The following is a 17,685-nucleotide window of genomic DNA, read 5'->3' on the forward strand; positions in this document are numbered from 1 at the left end:
CGCATGCCTACCACACTGCAAGGGCTTCCGCTTCTCTTGGGATGAAGCCCAAGGGCCTTCGTGGGGCCTTTCTCCCTTCCAGCCTCCCAGGGGCTTGGCATGCGCTCTGCAAGGAGCACCCTTCCCTTTCACTTACCCACCTGCTCCAGAGCCTCACCCCTGGGAAAGTCTGCCCAGCACCGCCCCCCACCCAGTCTCTACCCTGCCCCGGGGTCTCTGTCAACCCTGTTCTCGCCTTTCCTAGTGCTTCTCGGCTCTTCAGTGTGGGGACAGGAGAACAGGGACGTACCTTCTCTGGTTCTCTGTGGCGTGAGTCCCATGCACAATGCCTGGCCGCGCAGAGACCCTCAAAACACACGTGTTGATTGAATGAACGAGTCCTAGGAAGGCAAAGATTAAGGCACAGAGGAATCCTGGCTTCAGAGTTCCAAGTGGTCCCTGTGCTGTTCGGAGGAGCCTCTCCAGGCTGCCAGAGAGGACAGACCAGCTCTCCCTGATGATCCTCTGACTCCGGGCGCTGAGGCTTGCGGCCTCTCCCGTGGAGCCAGCGTCTTGGAGCACATGGTTTCCAGGCCTTTCCTGCGAGAGGAACAGGGCGCTGGCAGAAAGCGATCCTTTATAACCATCGAATCTGATGCAGCCCGAGCTCCAGGCTCAAGAGGTAAGGTGCTGTGATGTTTTCTTCCTAAACCCTAAGCTGCAAAGGGGTAATTTTTTCTTAACTTTCAGTACCTACTTTAAAAAAAAAAAAAAGATTATATTTATTTATTTGTTTGATTGAGAGAGAGAGAACATGAGAGCAGGCAGGGTCAGAGTGAGAAGCAGGCTCCCTGCTCCGCAGAGATTCTGATGTGGGACTCGATCCAGCGACCTCAGGATCATGACCTGAGCCAAAGGCAGGCGCTTAACAACTGAGGCACCCAGGCGCCCTAACTTTCAGTATCTAAATGTCAAATCTGTTTCTCCAATAATGACCTCCCTTTTTTGGCGGACACAAGTGAAGGTAAAAATCATGCGTCTATTATTTCAGCCTGAAAATGAGCTCCCTGACCACAATGCTTCGGGATAGCGGATATGCACACTCTGGACAGAAGAGGAGAAGAAGATCCTTTTAGGTCTTGCCTAGGGCTAGACCACACACCATCTTAAATCTGTATTCTGGTAGTAAACTCATCACACTCTCCGTGGTTACTTGTGTTGCAAATTCACTTTTCTCTCTTTGTTCTCAACTCCCACCATTACTGCCAGCAACTCCTGCAGCCCTTTCCTCTCTCCCCTACAGCAAAGTGAGCAAAGTGTTTTTCTTCCCCTTTCATTGCCTTGTGAGGTTGGCAGGGAGCGAGTGAACAGAAGCTCAGAGAAGGTACAAGACTGGTCATCCTGCAAGGGAACACTGATGCTTGCTCATATTTTCTGCTTTTAAAGTTTTTCTATCGTTTAGAACATTGTTGCAAAGACAGCGTTCAAAGTACTAGCTAATGCCCCTCGTATGAAGAGTCACCCAAGAAATCTCTTATAAAATTCGGTTCCTGGAAAATATCCATCTGTCTAGAAGGGTTTCTCTAATCAGGCAACATGAACTAAACAATCTGTCACACCACCTTTATGTCCTGAATTAGTAACTTCCAGAATGAGCACTAAATTTATCCACCTCACCCTTTGCCCCTGGCTTCTGAGCGCCTCTTATCTCTACTTTCCCTGCCCTACTTAGTACACGCTTTCATATTTTAAGCTACCTCAAAACTCTTTTTAAAGTTGACAGAGCGTAAATGATAAAAATTATTTTCCCTTATATTAAAAGTTTCTTTAATCTTAGAAAACCACATTCGCTTAAAAGAGTAGTTCAGAATCACATTAAAAAAAAATAATCCCCAAGGGAGCTCAATTCTCACAGAGAACGAATAACTTCAGGTCTGTTATGCTGCAAAGTCCGTTTCCTGTCATGTATTTCCTCACACTCTGGATGTGGGCCTCCTGTGCCAGATCTATCATTCAGCCTCAGCCCTGGGAGGTTTCCTCCAGGCACCAAGAAAACCAGCTTCCCAGAGGCTGCCGAGAGCCTGGCAGGCTTTTCCTGTTTGGGTTTGAATGAATATTTTCTACAAAACCTCTGAATATCCTCCAAAAACTGAGCCAAGGACCCAGAGTGGAGAAAGGAGCCTCCGTTCCTCGTACAACCCGAGAACAAGGATATCTGTAGGCCTGGGGAGGTTCAGACCACATCAGGGACAAGTGTCTGTTTGACATCTGTGCTTGGGGACAGGGGACAGGCCTCTAGTCTTCTGCCGGGGACCCCTGGGTGAGGCTCCCATGGCGCTGAACCATCTCTAGCAGGTCAGAGATGCCATATTCATTATGTCCCATCAATTCTCGGCAGTATTGCCTTGAATTCTTTAAGCAGTGATTAGAATAATCATGCTACAGGGGCAAAAGCAAACAGAACACAGTCAGAGCTTGTTATAATCAAAACTTGAAATTAATGACACGGTACTGTGATGTGTAATCATTACTGTGCCTCTGGTCCTACTGGGCTGTCGGCTTCCTGAAGACTAGACTCATCTTTTCTTCAGCCACAGCAACACACGTGGCACCTGCGAACCGTGGAAGCTCAGTACGTGTTTGCTAGAAAAGTGATCGTGGTAACGAGCAGAAATAATCATCAGTTCTCATCTATTCCTAGAGCTGGCATTGCTTTTCCACAGTAAAATCAAATTTTTAGTTTGTATTTTTCTTGTTCCACTTTCATCTCCACAAATGGTATCGCTGTTGGTAGATTTCCTGATGCTGAATACAGGTTGACTCTCTACAGTCGTTGACCCAAGTGCACACGCACACACTGACTCGGTAAGAGGTCAGCATCTTGGATACATTTCCCCAATATTCAGGATTCCAGGTCAGCCCACATCTCCCCTTGTAGGTGGCCTGAGTTGACACTCCCCAAACTTCAACGCAATCACTCTAACCACAGATGCGGGAACCAGATCGCCTGGGTTAATCTTCTCTCCATCACCTACTAGCTGTGTAATCTTGGGCAAGTTATTTAACCTAGCTGTTACTGTTCCCTTATCTGTAAGATGAGGATAATCATAGTACTTGTGGTAGGTTGGAAAAATGGTCATGGATTCTTCTCCCTGTACCTACTTGCTGGCAGTACCCTCCAACACCAACTCTGGGCTTGGCTATTGCCCTACTTTGGCCGATAGGGTAATAGTAACACAAAGAAAGAGAGACTTGAAAAACGGTCTCCCAGTGGGGCTTGGTGTCTTACTGCCTTGGAACACTGAGGCCATTATGTAAAAAACCCAGGACAGTCTGCTAGAGGATCAGAAACCATATGGAGAGAAGCCCCAGACATCCTAGCTATTCCACCAAGCCCATCATAAACCAGCCAACTCCCAGTCAGCCTGCCAGCTGAGCATAGAGGTGTAAGAGAGTCCCACCAGGATCAGCCAAGCCTAGCTCAGACCACACAAACTGCCACACAAACAGAATCATGATTTAAACAAATGGTGTTGCTTTAAGACACTGGGTTTTGGGTTGTGTGGTAGTGTTGGAATATGGCCTCGAAATTCTTTGCACTCTTCCCATTAGAAGTGGAGTCTATATCCCTTGAATCTGAGTAGGCTTCTGACTATTTCAACCGATAGAGTACATCAGAAGTATTACTATGTGATTTTCAATAGTATATGTAGTGAGTAATAGTGAATAGTATATTTATACTTCTTTGTATATCTGGCAATTTTTGATTGGATGCCAGGCATTGTGAATTTTACCTTGTCAAATACTGGATATTTCTGTATTCCTGTAGATATTCTTGAATTTGTTCTTGATAAGGTAAGTTACTTGGGAATAGTTTGATTCTTTCTGTCTTGCCTTTAAAATTTATTAAGTGGACTACAGTCATGTTTAATCTAGGGCTCATTGTTCCTCACTATTGAGGCAAGACCCTGGGGAGTACTCTACCCAATGCCCAGTGAATCATGAGTTTTTCTAATACAGCTTACAGAACAGGAGCTATCCCTGGCCCTACCTCACTATTTAACTAAAATATTTTTTTTAAACACCAGGGTTAAGTAAAATTCAGAGCTATCATAAGGTTGCTTTCACCAGGAATTGTCCAATTATCCAATAAAATGTTATTTACCAGCTAACCCTAGAGTTCCACTCATGAAAAGAACTGCCTTTGTTTTCAAAAATACCTTAATAGGTCAGTCTAGTTGGGAGGTCAGTCTGCATTATTTTGTCTGGAAGAAGATAGTGGGGGGGAAAAAGGAGCCAAAGTGCTCTGCATAAGAGGTTAGGAGAAAGTAAGCAAGGGGAGAAGGTCAGGGAGGGGAGAGAAGAGACAAGATAGCACAGAAGTGGGCAGAAATATGGGCAGTGAGACAGAAACCCTTGATGAAATAGGACAAAATACCAAACCAAGGATCTGATCATTGGTTTTAGATTTAATTCAAGCTTAACTTTGGATTTAGAGTCAGATGTTACAGATATAAACCTCTCCATGGCCTCAAAGTGTCAGTAAGTCAGCTGCATACACAGCCTTGGATGCTGGCATCTTGGAAAATGAAGTTATCAAGGTCATGGCCAGTTAGGGCAGTGAAGCACAGGTTGGGATGAAGAGATGTTTCATGAACTGAATTGATTTTGTGGAATCAGGATTTCAAAGCTGGAGGTAACCAGGAGGAAATAGAACACATACAGCCCTCACCCTGCAAATTTCCCAGAGCCTGAAAGGAATACTAGGTCTGCAAGTATACATGGGATGGGAGTACAAGTCTGTTTCGCTCAAAACTTTACAGGGTCACCTCCAATTGACATGAGGTTAAACATAATTGATTCTTAAATGGGTGGCATCAAGAACGAGCAGTAAGAGTTCAGAGGCAAGAGTCTGTCAGTATGACATGTTTTAGCTCCTTTAACCTGTATCTGAAACAAAGTTCCACCTTTGCCTTCGCAAAAGTTGTTTTTTGGCATTTGCAGGATATAGTAAATTCGTGATATTATCTGTTCTCCACAGGAAATACGACATCATGGCGTAGTCCAGAAGCAATATTACTTTTTCCCGCCAAGGTTAGATTGTACCAATGATTCCTTGCTCTAGTCCCAGAGGCATGGATTCCCTGAGATTCGGTTAGAATGCTGTATTGCTATTTACAGCAAGTAGAACAGTGTCTTCTGAAAGGGACCCCCATTGTCTCCCCAGGGCCACTTAATGTTCTTTTTTTTTTTAATTTCCAAGGTTTTTTTTAAAAGATTTTATTTATTTATTCGACAGAGATAGAGACAGCCAGCGAGAGAGGGAACACAAGCAGGGGGAGTGGGAGAGGAAGAAGCAGGCTCATAGCCGAGGAGCCTGATGTGGGGCTCGATCCCATAACGCCGGGACCACGCCCTGAGCCGAAGGCAGACGTTTAACTGCTGTGCCACCCAGGTGCCCCCACTTAATGTTCTAATGTAGGCACAGCTGAGACTGGGCATCAAGCAGGTTTTAAAGACCTTCCTCCTTCTTAACCAGGAATCCTAGAAACAGATGTTCAACTTTGTCCTCAGTTGTTTTTCCTGGTGAAAAAGATGAAGGTGTTGATGCTATTTCTTCTTGCCTGCCGCTTCACACCTCCTCCAAAGGTGATTTATTTAAAATTCTCTGCTAGAAACCTGATAGAGGTTACAATTTTCAGTTACTCCCATGTTCACTGAGCCTTGAGCAATCTATATTCAAAGTCCAGGCAGCTGTCCCTCCCAGAGAGATCAGGCTGAAGTAAGACCTGTAGGTTCAAGCCCCAGCTTTCAGGTCACTCTGCAAAATCCTTCCCTGCTTTGCCTTTCTAATTTTAAACCGGAGACTCTCTCAATGAGGTGGCCTAGAGGGCCGATATGTATACTGGAATTTAGAACGTGATAAAGATAGAATTCCCATCAGTGGAGAATTATAAGAGTAGGGAAATTCAAAGTCACATTCCCAAGTCGCTTCTTACTTATATCAAAATAAAATCCAAAGCAAAGCTTTAAACATTAAAAAATATACCATAAAAGGATTAGAAGAAAATGTAATTGATTCTTTTACTAGACAATGAGGAAGGTCTCTCACAGCATAGCCTGTCTACCCCTGCCCCACGCTGCAGCGTGGAGAAACCCCAGGCACATGAAGCTAAGCGCGAGAAGACGGTCACAAAGGAACACCGGATGTATGATGCCACTTATAGGAAACGTTCAGAATAGGCAAGTCTACAGAGACAGAAGGTAGATTCATGGTTGCCTAGGACTGGGGTGGAGGTGGAAATTGGAGAGGTGAAAGCTAAGGGGTACAGGATTTGTTTTTGGAGTAATAAAAATATTCTAAAGTTGATTATGGTGATGGATACAGCACTTCGAGAAAATACTAAAAACACGTGAACTGTACATCTTGAATGAGTCACCTTCACGTGAATTATATCCCAAGAATCCTTTTTTTAAAAATGGAGAGATATAAGCCAAATTATCAATAGTGGTTACCTCTGGGTAGAGGCTAATGGATGATTTTCATTTTCCTTCTACTTATCAGTATCTTCAAAATTTTTCTCCAATGAAGGGGTGTTACTTTAGAAAGGAAGGAAGGTTCTTCTCCTAAGAAGCAAGAGGTGGAAATTGTGATCTGAGTCTGCTCATGGCTCTGATGATTACTTGCTTATTATAGTGAAAACCATGTCTCTTCGATCATGTAAAGAGCATGGTTATTACATGATGCTAGATTGGTTTCTGTATTAAATGGATAGTATGTTTTAAGAAGATGTTTGTCAGAATGAGTTACTACTTGTGGGAAGAGTGAGACCTCCTGGAGCGCACCTGCTGAGATCAAGTGGTGAAACTTTGAAATGATTCCTTGTTCGGTCCAAATCCCTTGGATTGTACTTAATCTCTCTTCTAAATGTAAGCTTCTGTTAGATCTTTTGTTAGAATCCAGAGAGAATGTCATTCTCTGCTTGCAGAGATGTTCTTCCCGCGTCTTGTGTCTAACTGTATTTACTTTCAACTGGTATCGCAATTGGGTTTCATAATGGAAATCGCAGTCCTATGGATGGCACTCTAGTCATATATGATCCCTGCCCTCAAGGAGCTCTCCATGTGATGGGCAAGACATGAAAACGCAGCACAGGGCAGGTTAGGGAAGCAGGAACCCTATCACCAAACATCACAAGTGCTAAGGGGAACATGCCAAAAAGACTTGTTTATATTTGAAAAGACCACCTGGACTACTGGGTAGAGAAAAGGACTGGCATGGGGTGACCCTGGAGGCAGGGAAGAAGGGAGACCAGTTAGGGGTTTCAGCATTGAGATCAGATTGCAGGGGCGCCTGGGTGGTTCAGTCGTTAAGCGTCTGCCTTTGGCTCAGGGCGTGATCCTGGCGTTCTGGGATCGAGTCCCATGTCAGGCTCGTCCGCTATAAGCCTGCTTCTTCCTCTCCCACTCCCCCTGCTTGTGTTCCCTCTCTCACTTGCTGTCTCTCTCTCTGTCAAATAAATAAATAAAATCTTTAAAAAAAAAAAAAAGATTGCAAATTGCCAGGAAAACACCACATATTCAACAGCTGAAAGTTGTCGGCTCCTCTCCCCAGGAATATAGGACTTTGCCAAGTGTTCTCATAGCACTCAGCGCCTTCCGACATTCTCTGCCCCACTGCATTTACCCTTATTGGCTGAGGCCTGGATTGCCTGCTCGACCCCGGCAGCTTGGGTAAAGCCCTATTTAGGCTCTTAGTTCTGAGAGTGGGTCAGGGCCTCAATATTGCCCGATAGGAACTCTGGGTGCTGTTTCCAAAAAGTGGGCAATCTTTGCTGGTTAATAAAAAAAAAAAAAAGTATTCACTACGGAGGACATAAGAAACTGCTACTCTCTTCTAAAACAAACCTTTTTAAAAATGAAATCTTGGGGAACCCGGGTCGCTCAGTCAGTTAAGTGTCCGACTCTTGGTTTCAGTTCGGGTCACGATCTTGAGGTCATGGGATTGAGCCCTACATGAGGCTCCAGTGCGGAGTCTGCTTCAAATTCTTTCCCCTTCTGCCCCTCCCCACTCATACTCACTCTCTCTCTTTCCCTAATAAATAAATAAAACCTTTTTTAAAAAATAAAATAAAAAAAATAAAATCTTATTGCCATCTGGTCTTCATGGGCCTCTCAAGGTGGGGATGTCTTGGTTCCCATATCTCCAACCAGAGCTGTCGGAGGGTGTTACCCTCGGTGTCCCCCAGCTAGCAGCCATTCCAGGGTTTCCTTGGAGAACTTAGAAAACTCTGGGGTTGGTCAAGTGGGCACTGGCCCTCTCTGTGCCTTGCAGTATAGTTCCAGCCCCCTGTGGCCCCCTGAGGGGACTTAGAAAATCTCCCAAGGGGCGCCTGGGTGGCACAGCGGTTGAGCATCTGCCTTCGGCTCAGGGCGTGATCCCGGCATTGTGGGATCGAGCCCCACATCAGGCTCCTCCGCTATGAGCCTGCTTCTTCCTCTCCCACTCCCCCTGCTTGTGTTCCCTCTCTCGCTGGCTGTCTCTGTCTCTGTAGAATAAATAAATAAAATCTTTAAAAAAAAAAAAAAAAAAGAAAATCTCCCAAGACAGACAGTCCGTGGAGGCCCTCTGTGCGCATGTCTGTGGGCAATGGCTGCTCCCAAACTCCTAAACTGACTTAGAAAAATATCTGGAGGCTCTGGTGGGGGTTAAAACCACTCTCTGGCATTCTAGGTAGAAAGGAGCAGTCCCTCTGCTTCAAGCTTATTTAGAAAAAATACAGAGTCTCAGGAGGGCCAAGGACACCATTCACGTCCCCTCCAGGCTTGCAGGAACGGTTTCCAGGCCCCGAGTTGACTTAAAAACTGTGTGGGACAGGTCTGTCCTGGGAGGCCTGGCTGTCGCTTGCAGGCCTGCAAGTGTGGTCGGTAGGATGTAGAGGGAAGCTTCCAGATGTTTCCATAGGCTCAGGAAAGTACAGACACCCTCCCCCAGTGTCTTCTGCAAGCCTGTGGTGGTCCCTGCCTCTGGAGGGGCCTGGAATATTTCAGAAGCCTCAACTTTCAGAGGCACGTGACGGTCACAGAGACAGCCAGGGCTGGGTGCTATGTACTTGTGTCTTTAGGGGAGGTCTCCGAATCATCTTTGTTAAATCAGACCCCGTGTGTGAACAGAGAAACTCTATTCAGTGTTGCACCACAACGCACTCCTCAACGACCCACGGTAAGAGTGATCATCGTAAGAGCAGTGGTGGGTGTAACAACAGCAGCGATCCTCATTATGACACAAGTAATACCAGTGTCCGGCCGGGAATAATATTAAACCGCGAGGAGGAGGTGGAAAATAAAGACCCAGCGGTAGCTCTCCGCGGGTGTCAGGATTCCTTTGGTTTGGGAGTTATTTTTTGCATGTGGGCTCTGGGACGATTTCTTCATTCTCTGCCCTGCGCCTGCGTAATTGCACTAATTAAGGAGGAAGAAACTTGTATTTTTAGAAACCATTTAAAATTGTTTGCCGCTGTATTGTATAATGTGGAAACCCGGACTGAGGCTCACAGACTCCAGAGGTCGGGCTGAGGCCTGCCAGGAAGCTGGGGGTCAGCCGGGTCGGGGAAGCTTCTGGATTCGGAGCCAGGAGGGACAGGGGATCTGAGTCCTCGGTCCTGGCGCGCTGGCGGACGGTGCCTGACAAGGACGCTGGCGCTTCACGAGGGACGTCCTGAGGAGGTGGACAGTTCGAGGCTGGGGGGAGAGCAAGAAAGCCAACAGCGGGGGCTTTGCCAGCTGGAGGCCGGGTCAGCCAGGGCCTGGCCGCTCCCTCAGGCCCTCCATGGCCCGGAACGGCTCCGTCAAATCTGCCAAAGATGACACGAGTCCTGGGCAGCCAAGATCTCGCCTGATCCTCCCGAAGATTCCAAACGGAGAAGGTTCATCCTCTCGTAAGAGCTTTGGCATAAACTGACTTCCGGAGACACTAGAATTTGGCTTTGGTTCGACAGGGAGCCACCCGCTCTCACCAGCAGGCCTCCTGCGCCTAGACAGTTGTGTGGTTTAAAATCTTTACTCAGTTGCTGTGAACGTGTACATTTGGGATTGGAAACAGCGGGTGGCTCGGGTTTCAGTGGGTGGAGGTGGAGTCCTGCCCATGCACGGCCCTGGGAGCAACTGCAGGGGGTCCCTTGGCCTGCTTTCTGTGTGAGCAAGAGCCCTGTGCGGCCCTGGGGGGCTGTGTCCTCGGAGATTCCAGCAGGACAGCAGCCCCCGGACTGTCCTGCGTGTTGGCCTGGCCTCTTCCTCTGGAACAGCCTGGACGGCTCTTGATAAAGAAGGAGTCCCTCTCAGAAACCTCCCAGCAGACTTTCTCTCGAATCTTCATTGAATTGGGTCAGATGCCCATCGCTGAAGCCTGGGCGGGCAGAGTGAATTCCCATCTAATTTGGCTAATTAAGGACCACATGCCAGGGACAATAGCCAGGCCCAGTCCCTCCTGACGCATAGTCACCTGATACTGGGAGGGGAGCAAATGGGTGTTGGATGGGTTCCCAACGGCATCTGCCACACCTTGCTGCTAATCATCAGAGTTTCCAAAAAGACGAGTGTCCAGGGGCAGCCAAAGCACCCGGTACCGTGGGGCGCAGGGACTCCTAGGAGCTGTGAGCACCCCACAATCAAAAGGAGAATAAATCCAGCAGTTGTTGGGAGAAGAAAGTTCACAAGTACCATGGGGCCTCCGCGGGAAGACAGGGCAGCTTGGAAAGGGCTCAGGCTTTAGTGTTAGATGGACCTGAGTTCGCCATTTCCCGTCTGTGTGACCTTAGAAATGCTATCAGCTTCTCTAAGCTTTGGTGTAAAAGCGCAGATGACAGTATCTACTTCATAAGATCGTGAGGACTTTTTTCTCATCAGACAGAGTCCCGAGCACGTAGTGAGTCTTGACTGATCGATGACGCTTCAACTTCGGAATTCTTAAGAAACACTGGAGAGTCGGAGCTAAGCATGCAGATTCCCAGGCCCTTGGCCCCAGACACTCCGATTGCCTGCATCTGAGCCCAGTCATCGGCATTCTCAACAGCCCCTCCCCCGACGGGCCGCACGTGGAGAAACCCTGCATGACGCGGCTGGTGGGGTGTTACTGCTGTGCTGTTAATAGGCGAAGTAGAAGGACAGCAAATACTTCACACAACAGGGAAATTCACCTTTATTTTAATTATCTACCTATAATTACCTGCATTCCATTAAAAATACTTACATCTGCAGTTTTTGTGGCATACTGCGGGCCTGTCGATAAATGCTGAATAATTCTGGTGGCATTCTCTTCACACACAGGAGCCAAACACACCAACCTCAAGGCGGGAAGGCCTCCCCCAGGGAAGGAAGGCGCCCCCCTCTACCTTTGCAGCCAAAATAAGACTCTTACTAAAATGACCAAGTGTCACGTTTCCAGCAGACAGCATCCTTCCAACCTCCAGCCTGGATTAGTGACGAGTCAGGCCCCACCTGGCTCTAAAGCTCTGTCTGGTCAACTGACTTCCTGCCCCAGGAAAGGTAATACGCCCAGAAGACCAAAGGTGAACCTCCCTCTTCCCCTCCTCCCTCCCCCAAACACTTTGGTCCCGCTGGCTGGTCTCTGGAGGATCTAACACTGTTTGTTTCCTATTTCCGGTCTCTCGGCCTGCAGCACTTACAGCACTCTCACCCGGAAATCCCTGCCACTGTCCATTGTTGCAACACTCGAGAATAGGAAACATTTTGCAGAAGCTGAGACTTGGAGCAAGAGAGCAGGAAAGACAAAAGATGTTCCAGCCAGCATCCGAGAGTTGAGAAGGAAATTCAAGGACAGTGCGAAGGATGAGGTTTGGGAGGGGGGAGGGAGGGGGGGGCTGGGACGTGAGTTCTTATGGACCGGGAGAGGTTTGAGAAGGAAAGGGCTGAAGATGGAGCCATGTTTGATTGTGTTATGAACGGCCTTGGGCGTATCCTGCCTGGCTAAGAAAGACTTGGCCGCAGTCAAGTTCATGAAGAAATGTGGTGGAGAGGAGGGTGATCAGCTGTTCTTTTCCAAAAGGGCAAACCAAGGGCAAAACGAAATGAGAGGAGATGGGATTACAGTCCAGTGGTTCCCAAATCTGCCCAGTTGCCAGACTCACTGGGAGCACTGGTTAGAAGACCCATTCTCAGGCACCACCCTGACCTTCTTCCCCAGCACTTTGAATGATCCAGTAGACCTCAGAACCACTGGTTAACCAGACATGCCTGGCTGGTGGCATCTTGGGACAATGGCATTTGTTCTAGAGATTTTTCATAGTAGTGAATGCATTTTTCTGTAATTCACTAGTTACCTGTATAAGGCCCTTAATCCTCACAGCCAGGGCCATTTTAAGATCTCCCTGAGTTCTAGGACTCAGACTTTTGTGGCCCCCAACTCACAGCAAACACACTGAAATGTGCCCACATCTCACTTTATTACCATATTACTTTGAAATTTTTTGTTTTGCTCAATAACTAATTTAGGGTCAGCAATCATTTCTTGGAGATCATTTAGACATTCAGGAATTTTTACAAAGTAAAAAAAAAATGTAATCCACAGATCATTTTCTAATGTAATGGAAGTTTCACAAACACCGAATTTAACTAAAGGAATTTCAAGCATTTAAGTTCTTATTAATTTTGACTTTGAGGCTTCCTAGAAGCCCTAAGCACTGTACCGGTAATGTCTCACAGACCAAACACCATGCCAACAAAAGGTCTGTGAGATAATATTACTTTACAGGTGAAATAAACCACCAGCCACGTAAGTGATTTCTCCACACACAATGAAGAGACACCACCAGGACAAAACATTGAGTCTTCCAATTCCCAGTGCCATACTCCTTCCACTGGCAACAGAGAATGTACTAGATGGCTCTGAGCACACTCTTCTCCTTAGACAACTACCACTTCCTACTTCATATAGGATTCATGGGAGTTGGTGTCAGAGGCTTAGGGCCTGGGCAAAAGGCAGGCTTGAAACTGGAGAGAAGTCTAAGATTCACTAAAAAGAGTAGCAGGTGAACTCAGAGCTCACTGATTGGATGGTTTCAGCCAAAGCACATCGTACACTGTTCTCAGTAGGAATTGATCTCACAGGATCCACAACCAAAGGTATGCACATTCAAAGTTTGTTAGAAATGGAAAAGTTGCTATCCAACCAAGACACCAAAACTAAATAAAGCAAAATACGAAACAAGGAAGAAGGAAACACAACATGGGAGCTACATTATGCCTTCCTTGGATGGGGATGGGATGCGGGTGGTAGGAGTATGGAAGGGAACAGTGTGAGAGCTTCAAGGAGGAGCTGGCCAAATTCTCCTTGAAAAGTCAGGAGAGGCTTCAGACCACACTGGAGCTCAGCCTTCATGACTGAGAGTGGGTCCTCAGGCAGCCAGGCAGGGGGCAGCATGAGTTCTGATAAGAGACTTACCCGGATCCCAAGAGACAGAGATGTCTAGTAGTTGGTAGGTTATTGGTGCTGGGGTCTTCCCTCCAGGGTCATAGATTCCACGTGCTCCTGTGTCGCAGAGGAAACAGAGCAATCCAGCTTGTCCTCTTCGCATTTATTTACACCTGGCATCTGTCAGCATCATGGGTGTATGAGAGGTAAAGTCCCAGGCTGAGGTCCACAGAGACATCTAAGGGTGACACGTGGTAAGCTTCCCCTTTTTTGCAACACCTTCATGATTCTCTCCAGATTCAGCAAGCCCCCACCATCACCCCAAGTAACCCGTAGTAAGTAAGTAAAGGGGGCCTCATCTGCCAAACCTACATCTGAGAATTTCATCACCAGTTTGAAGGTGTTGCCTTAGAAGTCCCCTCCTTCAGGGACCCTGCTAAGCACCATCCCATGAACCTTTGAAAGTCTTGAGAGGGATCCAGGAGCACCTGAGATTTGCGGTTCGAGAATTTCACCTAAATCCTGTGCGTCCCAGCTTGGACTTCTAACAAAACCTTGATTTTAGGAGGAGACTGAAAAATGGTAGGCCTGGGATGGTTCTGCTCCTGGGTAGGCAGATACCAGGCAGTTGAGAACCATGGCAGCCCTGTCCGGACACAGGGCGGAGGTATGGTGAGGGAGTCAGCATAGGGATGGCAGCGAAGTCGGTGGGACGCACAGGTTGCCCGAGGAGAGTAGGCACACTGAGAAGCCAAGGTCCAACCCTGGGAACACCAGCACTGCAGCAAGGGGAGGGTAGCAGGGGATGCCTCCTCATGGGAGACTCAGACAATGGCTCAGACAATAGGAAGAGGACACAGAGAGTGTTTTTAAAGTCAAAGTTTCAAAGAAGATCTCTTTCTTACCCTCTGTATCTTTCTTCCACTGCAATTAAATTTTTAACAAGGCACATTGCCACCCAGAATAAAGAATGCATTTCCAAGCTTCTACTGCAGCTAAATGCTGCTTTGTGGTTTACGTTTGCTTTGTGACTTCTGGCCAATGGGAAAGAAGCGATCATCGCAAATGGCATTGCAAATGCAATATCTATCAAAATCGAAAATACATAAATCCATTGATTCTGTGTATGTTTAATAATATGAGATTGGGAACAACGTACCTGTATGCATCATTAGGGGACCAGATAAACAAATTATGGCACATCCATACAAAAACAGACTTTGTAGCAATTTTTTTAAATGAAGTATATTTGTATGTCCTAATGTGGAATGGTTGCCAAATGTTGACATTTAAATGAAAAAGCAAGGACCTGAGGAGAACGTATAGTATGCTACCATTTATACACAAATGTGCATATACATGGACTTATGTACTTGGGAATGCATTAAAAAGTCTCTGAAAGGGGGGGCGCCTGGGTGGCTCAGTCAGTGAAGCATCTGATTCTTGATTTCAGCTGGGGTCATGATCTCAGGGTCATGAGACGGAGCCCCTCATTGGGCTCTGCGCTGGGTATGGAGCCTGCTTGGGATTCTCTCTCTCCCTCCCCCCCCCCCGCATGTGCACACGCGTGCTCTTTTTCACTCTCTCTTAAAAAAAAAAAATCTCTTGAAGACCTCACAATAACACAAGACAAAGACACTTAGAAGCAGGGAGACAGGAATGAAAACAGACTTGCCTTTTATTCTAAATGCTTTGGGGCTGTTTGGTTTCTTTTCTACCATGGACATGAATTACCTGTTTTCTTTTATTTCATTCATTTTATTTGATAGCAGCTTTATTAAGATACAATTTACATACCATAAAGTACACCCTTTAAAAATGTATATAATTCAGAGGCACCTGAGTGGCTCAGTTGGTTGGGCGGCTGACTCTCGATTTCGGCTCAGGTGGTGATCTCGGGGTTGTGGGACTGAGCCCCGCACTGGGTTCTGCGCTCAGCGTGGAGTCCACTTGAGATTCTCTCTCTCCCTCTGCCTCTGCTCATCCTTCCACTCGTGCTCCCGCTCTCTCAAATAAATAAATAAAATCTTTAAAAAATGTATATAATTCAGTGTCTTTAGTATATTCACGGGGTCTGCAACCATCACCACTGCCTGATTTCAGAACATTTCCAACATCCCAAGAAGTAACCCGATACCCAGTGGCAGCCGCTCCCGTTACTCCTCACCCTCAGCCCCTGCCGACCAGTCACCTGCCTTCTGTCTCTATGGAGTTGCCTCTTCTGAACATTTCACGTGAGTGGAATCACACAAGGTATGGTCATCTGTGTCTGGCTTCTGTCACTTGGCATACTGTTTTCAAGGTTCATCCCCATTGTCGCACGTGTCAGTGTTCCGGTCCAGGTTACGGCTCAGTAATATGGCGCCATGTGGGTAGTCGCAAGTCTATGGACCATCAAGGCTACTGAGGAGCTGGGGGGAGAAGGGGCTGGAATCGGGCCAGCTGACACTTCACGAAGATCACTGTTCTTACCAGATCCCAGCTATTTATCTTGAATGAAAGTCTCTGGTATTGTTGCAAGCCTTCGGTTAGTTTTCAGAGCCATGAAAGAGTTGATTTTGACCATTTTTGACAGTGGTCTTATTGCTTTTACTGGAGACTGGATTTTCAGAGGTCTTTACCCTGCCTGAAATGACCTGTTTTAATCATAAGTAAATCTCTTTCTTTTAAGAGTGAGTTGGAGGAGGGGTCGTGCTAATTAAATGACGGATTGTATATAAAACAACTAATCTAACCCCTGCAATATGGTAAATGCTCCGTACTGAGAACAGAAGCTATTCTTTTTATATTATCATGATTACTCCTGGCTGGTCCCGAGTAGTTGAGAGGCAGAACAGAGACTAGACCACCCATCTTCTGACCCCGAGGCCAGGGCCTTTGCCCACCCCACCTCCCCATCCTCCCCACAAATCATCTATGTGTTTAAGAGGCTCTGGTAGCCCCTCTGTTATTGCACCAGTCTCCAGGTATCATCTTTCATATAATTAGGACGTCTGTAAGCAAATGTGGAAGAAAATGTAACTCCACTGATCATTTACAGATTGATGGAGGTAACAATTAGCAGAAAATTTATTTCTCTGGCTTCCAGGATTCTCTCAAATGCGATCAACTACCCCATGGGAGCAGTGCTGACAGCCTTATTCAGTCTCCCCATGCCACAGAAGATTCATGGCATCTTCTCACCACTTGGGACCAAGAAGGACCTGGAAGACTGTCCATCCGAGCACCTCACTAGGGTCCCGATGGGGCTGCAATGGCACTTTCTTGGCTCCATCTGGATTGTCTTTCTTTGCAACTTCAAGGAAAACAAGAGTGTCTGTAATAAGGAAAATAGAGTGCTAAATAGAGAGCAAGATTTGGGGTGCCTGAGTGCCTCAGTTGGTTGGGTGTCTGACTCTTGGTTTCAGCGCGGGACATGGTCTCAGGGTTCTGAGATCAAGCCCCACCTTGGGCTCCATGCTCAATGCGCCGTCTGCTTGAGATTCACTCTCCCTCGCCCTCTGCCCCCCCGGCTCATCCTCTCTCACTCGCTCTCTCAAATAAATAAAATACATCTTTAAAAAAAACACCAAGTAATATTAGTTGTAACAGCCAAAAGCCCCTATTATGTCCTTGGCACTGTGCCAACTGATTTATTGACAGATATTATCATCTTCCTAAAACTCCTCTAGAACTCTTGAGATGAGTGCTGTTATTATCTCCATTTTCCTATTAGGAAACTGAGGCTCAGAGAGGTCAACTAACTTGCCCACAGTCACATAGCCAGTAAGAGGCAGAGGTGGGATTTTAATCCAGACAGCCTGAGTCTTGAACTAGAACCTATAAGTAAAGGACCAAACAAGAGTTTTGCTCTATATATTGTTAAACCCAACTTCCTTTATTTCAACAAAACAATATCACCCATCTTATTAAATTAATGTTACTAGTCTGAATTTTTTTAGTTTTGTCATTTTGTTTTAATCTTATTTGTAAATTTATCTTAGTTCTATAATTGTATTTGATCTATAAGCACTGGTAGATCATATTAATTTTAGCTTGTAAGCTGTACCTAGTTTTAGTTTGGTCACATTTAAATAATATAAAATATAATTTAGGTTGACATCAGATATCTGTAAGAAGCTTTTCCTTGAAAAGAAAGGGTCCATTCCTTCCATATGTTTTATAAACACCAACGTAAAATAGGGAAAATGTCCCCTCACTTACCACAAACTTGCCTTCTGTCCAATGTAAAATCTTGAACATTAAAACATATTTGATGGGTAGCTGCCAATTCATCT

General features: G+C 46.3%; 1 protein-coding gene across 5 annotated transcripts in view; it reads left to right on the forward strand.

Moving 5' to 3' along the window:
* The window catches only part of ZDHHC14 (zinc finger DHHC-type palmitoyltransferase 14), a 302,308-nt gene that overhangs the window by 284,480 nt on the left and 143 nt on the right, over positions 1 to 17,685 (forward strand). The window contains exons 9-10 of one of the 5 annotated variants that reach the window (XR_005834421.1): positions 11,305 to 11,523; positions 15,512 to 15,584. The exons of 1 other annotated variant lie outside the window; for it this stretch is intronic. Coding sequence is in view for 3 of the 4 variants with exons in the window: in XM_040628001.1 (XP_040483935.1) it covers positions 15,512 to 15,646 (135 nt within the window). In the remaining variant the exon portion in view is untranslated. Of the gene's footprint in view, positions 1 to 11,304; positions 11,524 to 15,511; positions 15,662 to 16,496; positions 16,834 to 17,685 lie in introns of those variants that run through there. 3 more of the 5 variants (XM_040628001.1, XM_040628000.1, XM_040627999.1) reach the window with 3 other exon arrangements.

Source organism: Ursus maritimus, unplaced genomic scaffold (assembly GCF_017311325.1).
Source record: "Ursus maritimus isolate PB19 unplaced genomic scaffold, ASM1731132v1 scaffold_13, whole genome shotgun sequence".
Taxonomy (NCBI): Eukaryota; Metazoa; Chordata; class Mammalia; order Carnivora; family Ursidae; genus Ursus; species Ursus maritimus.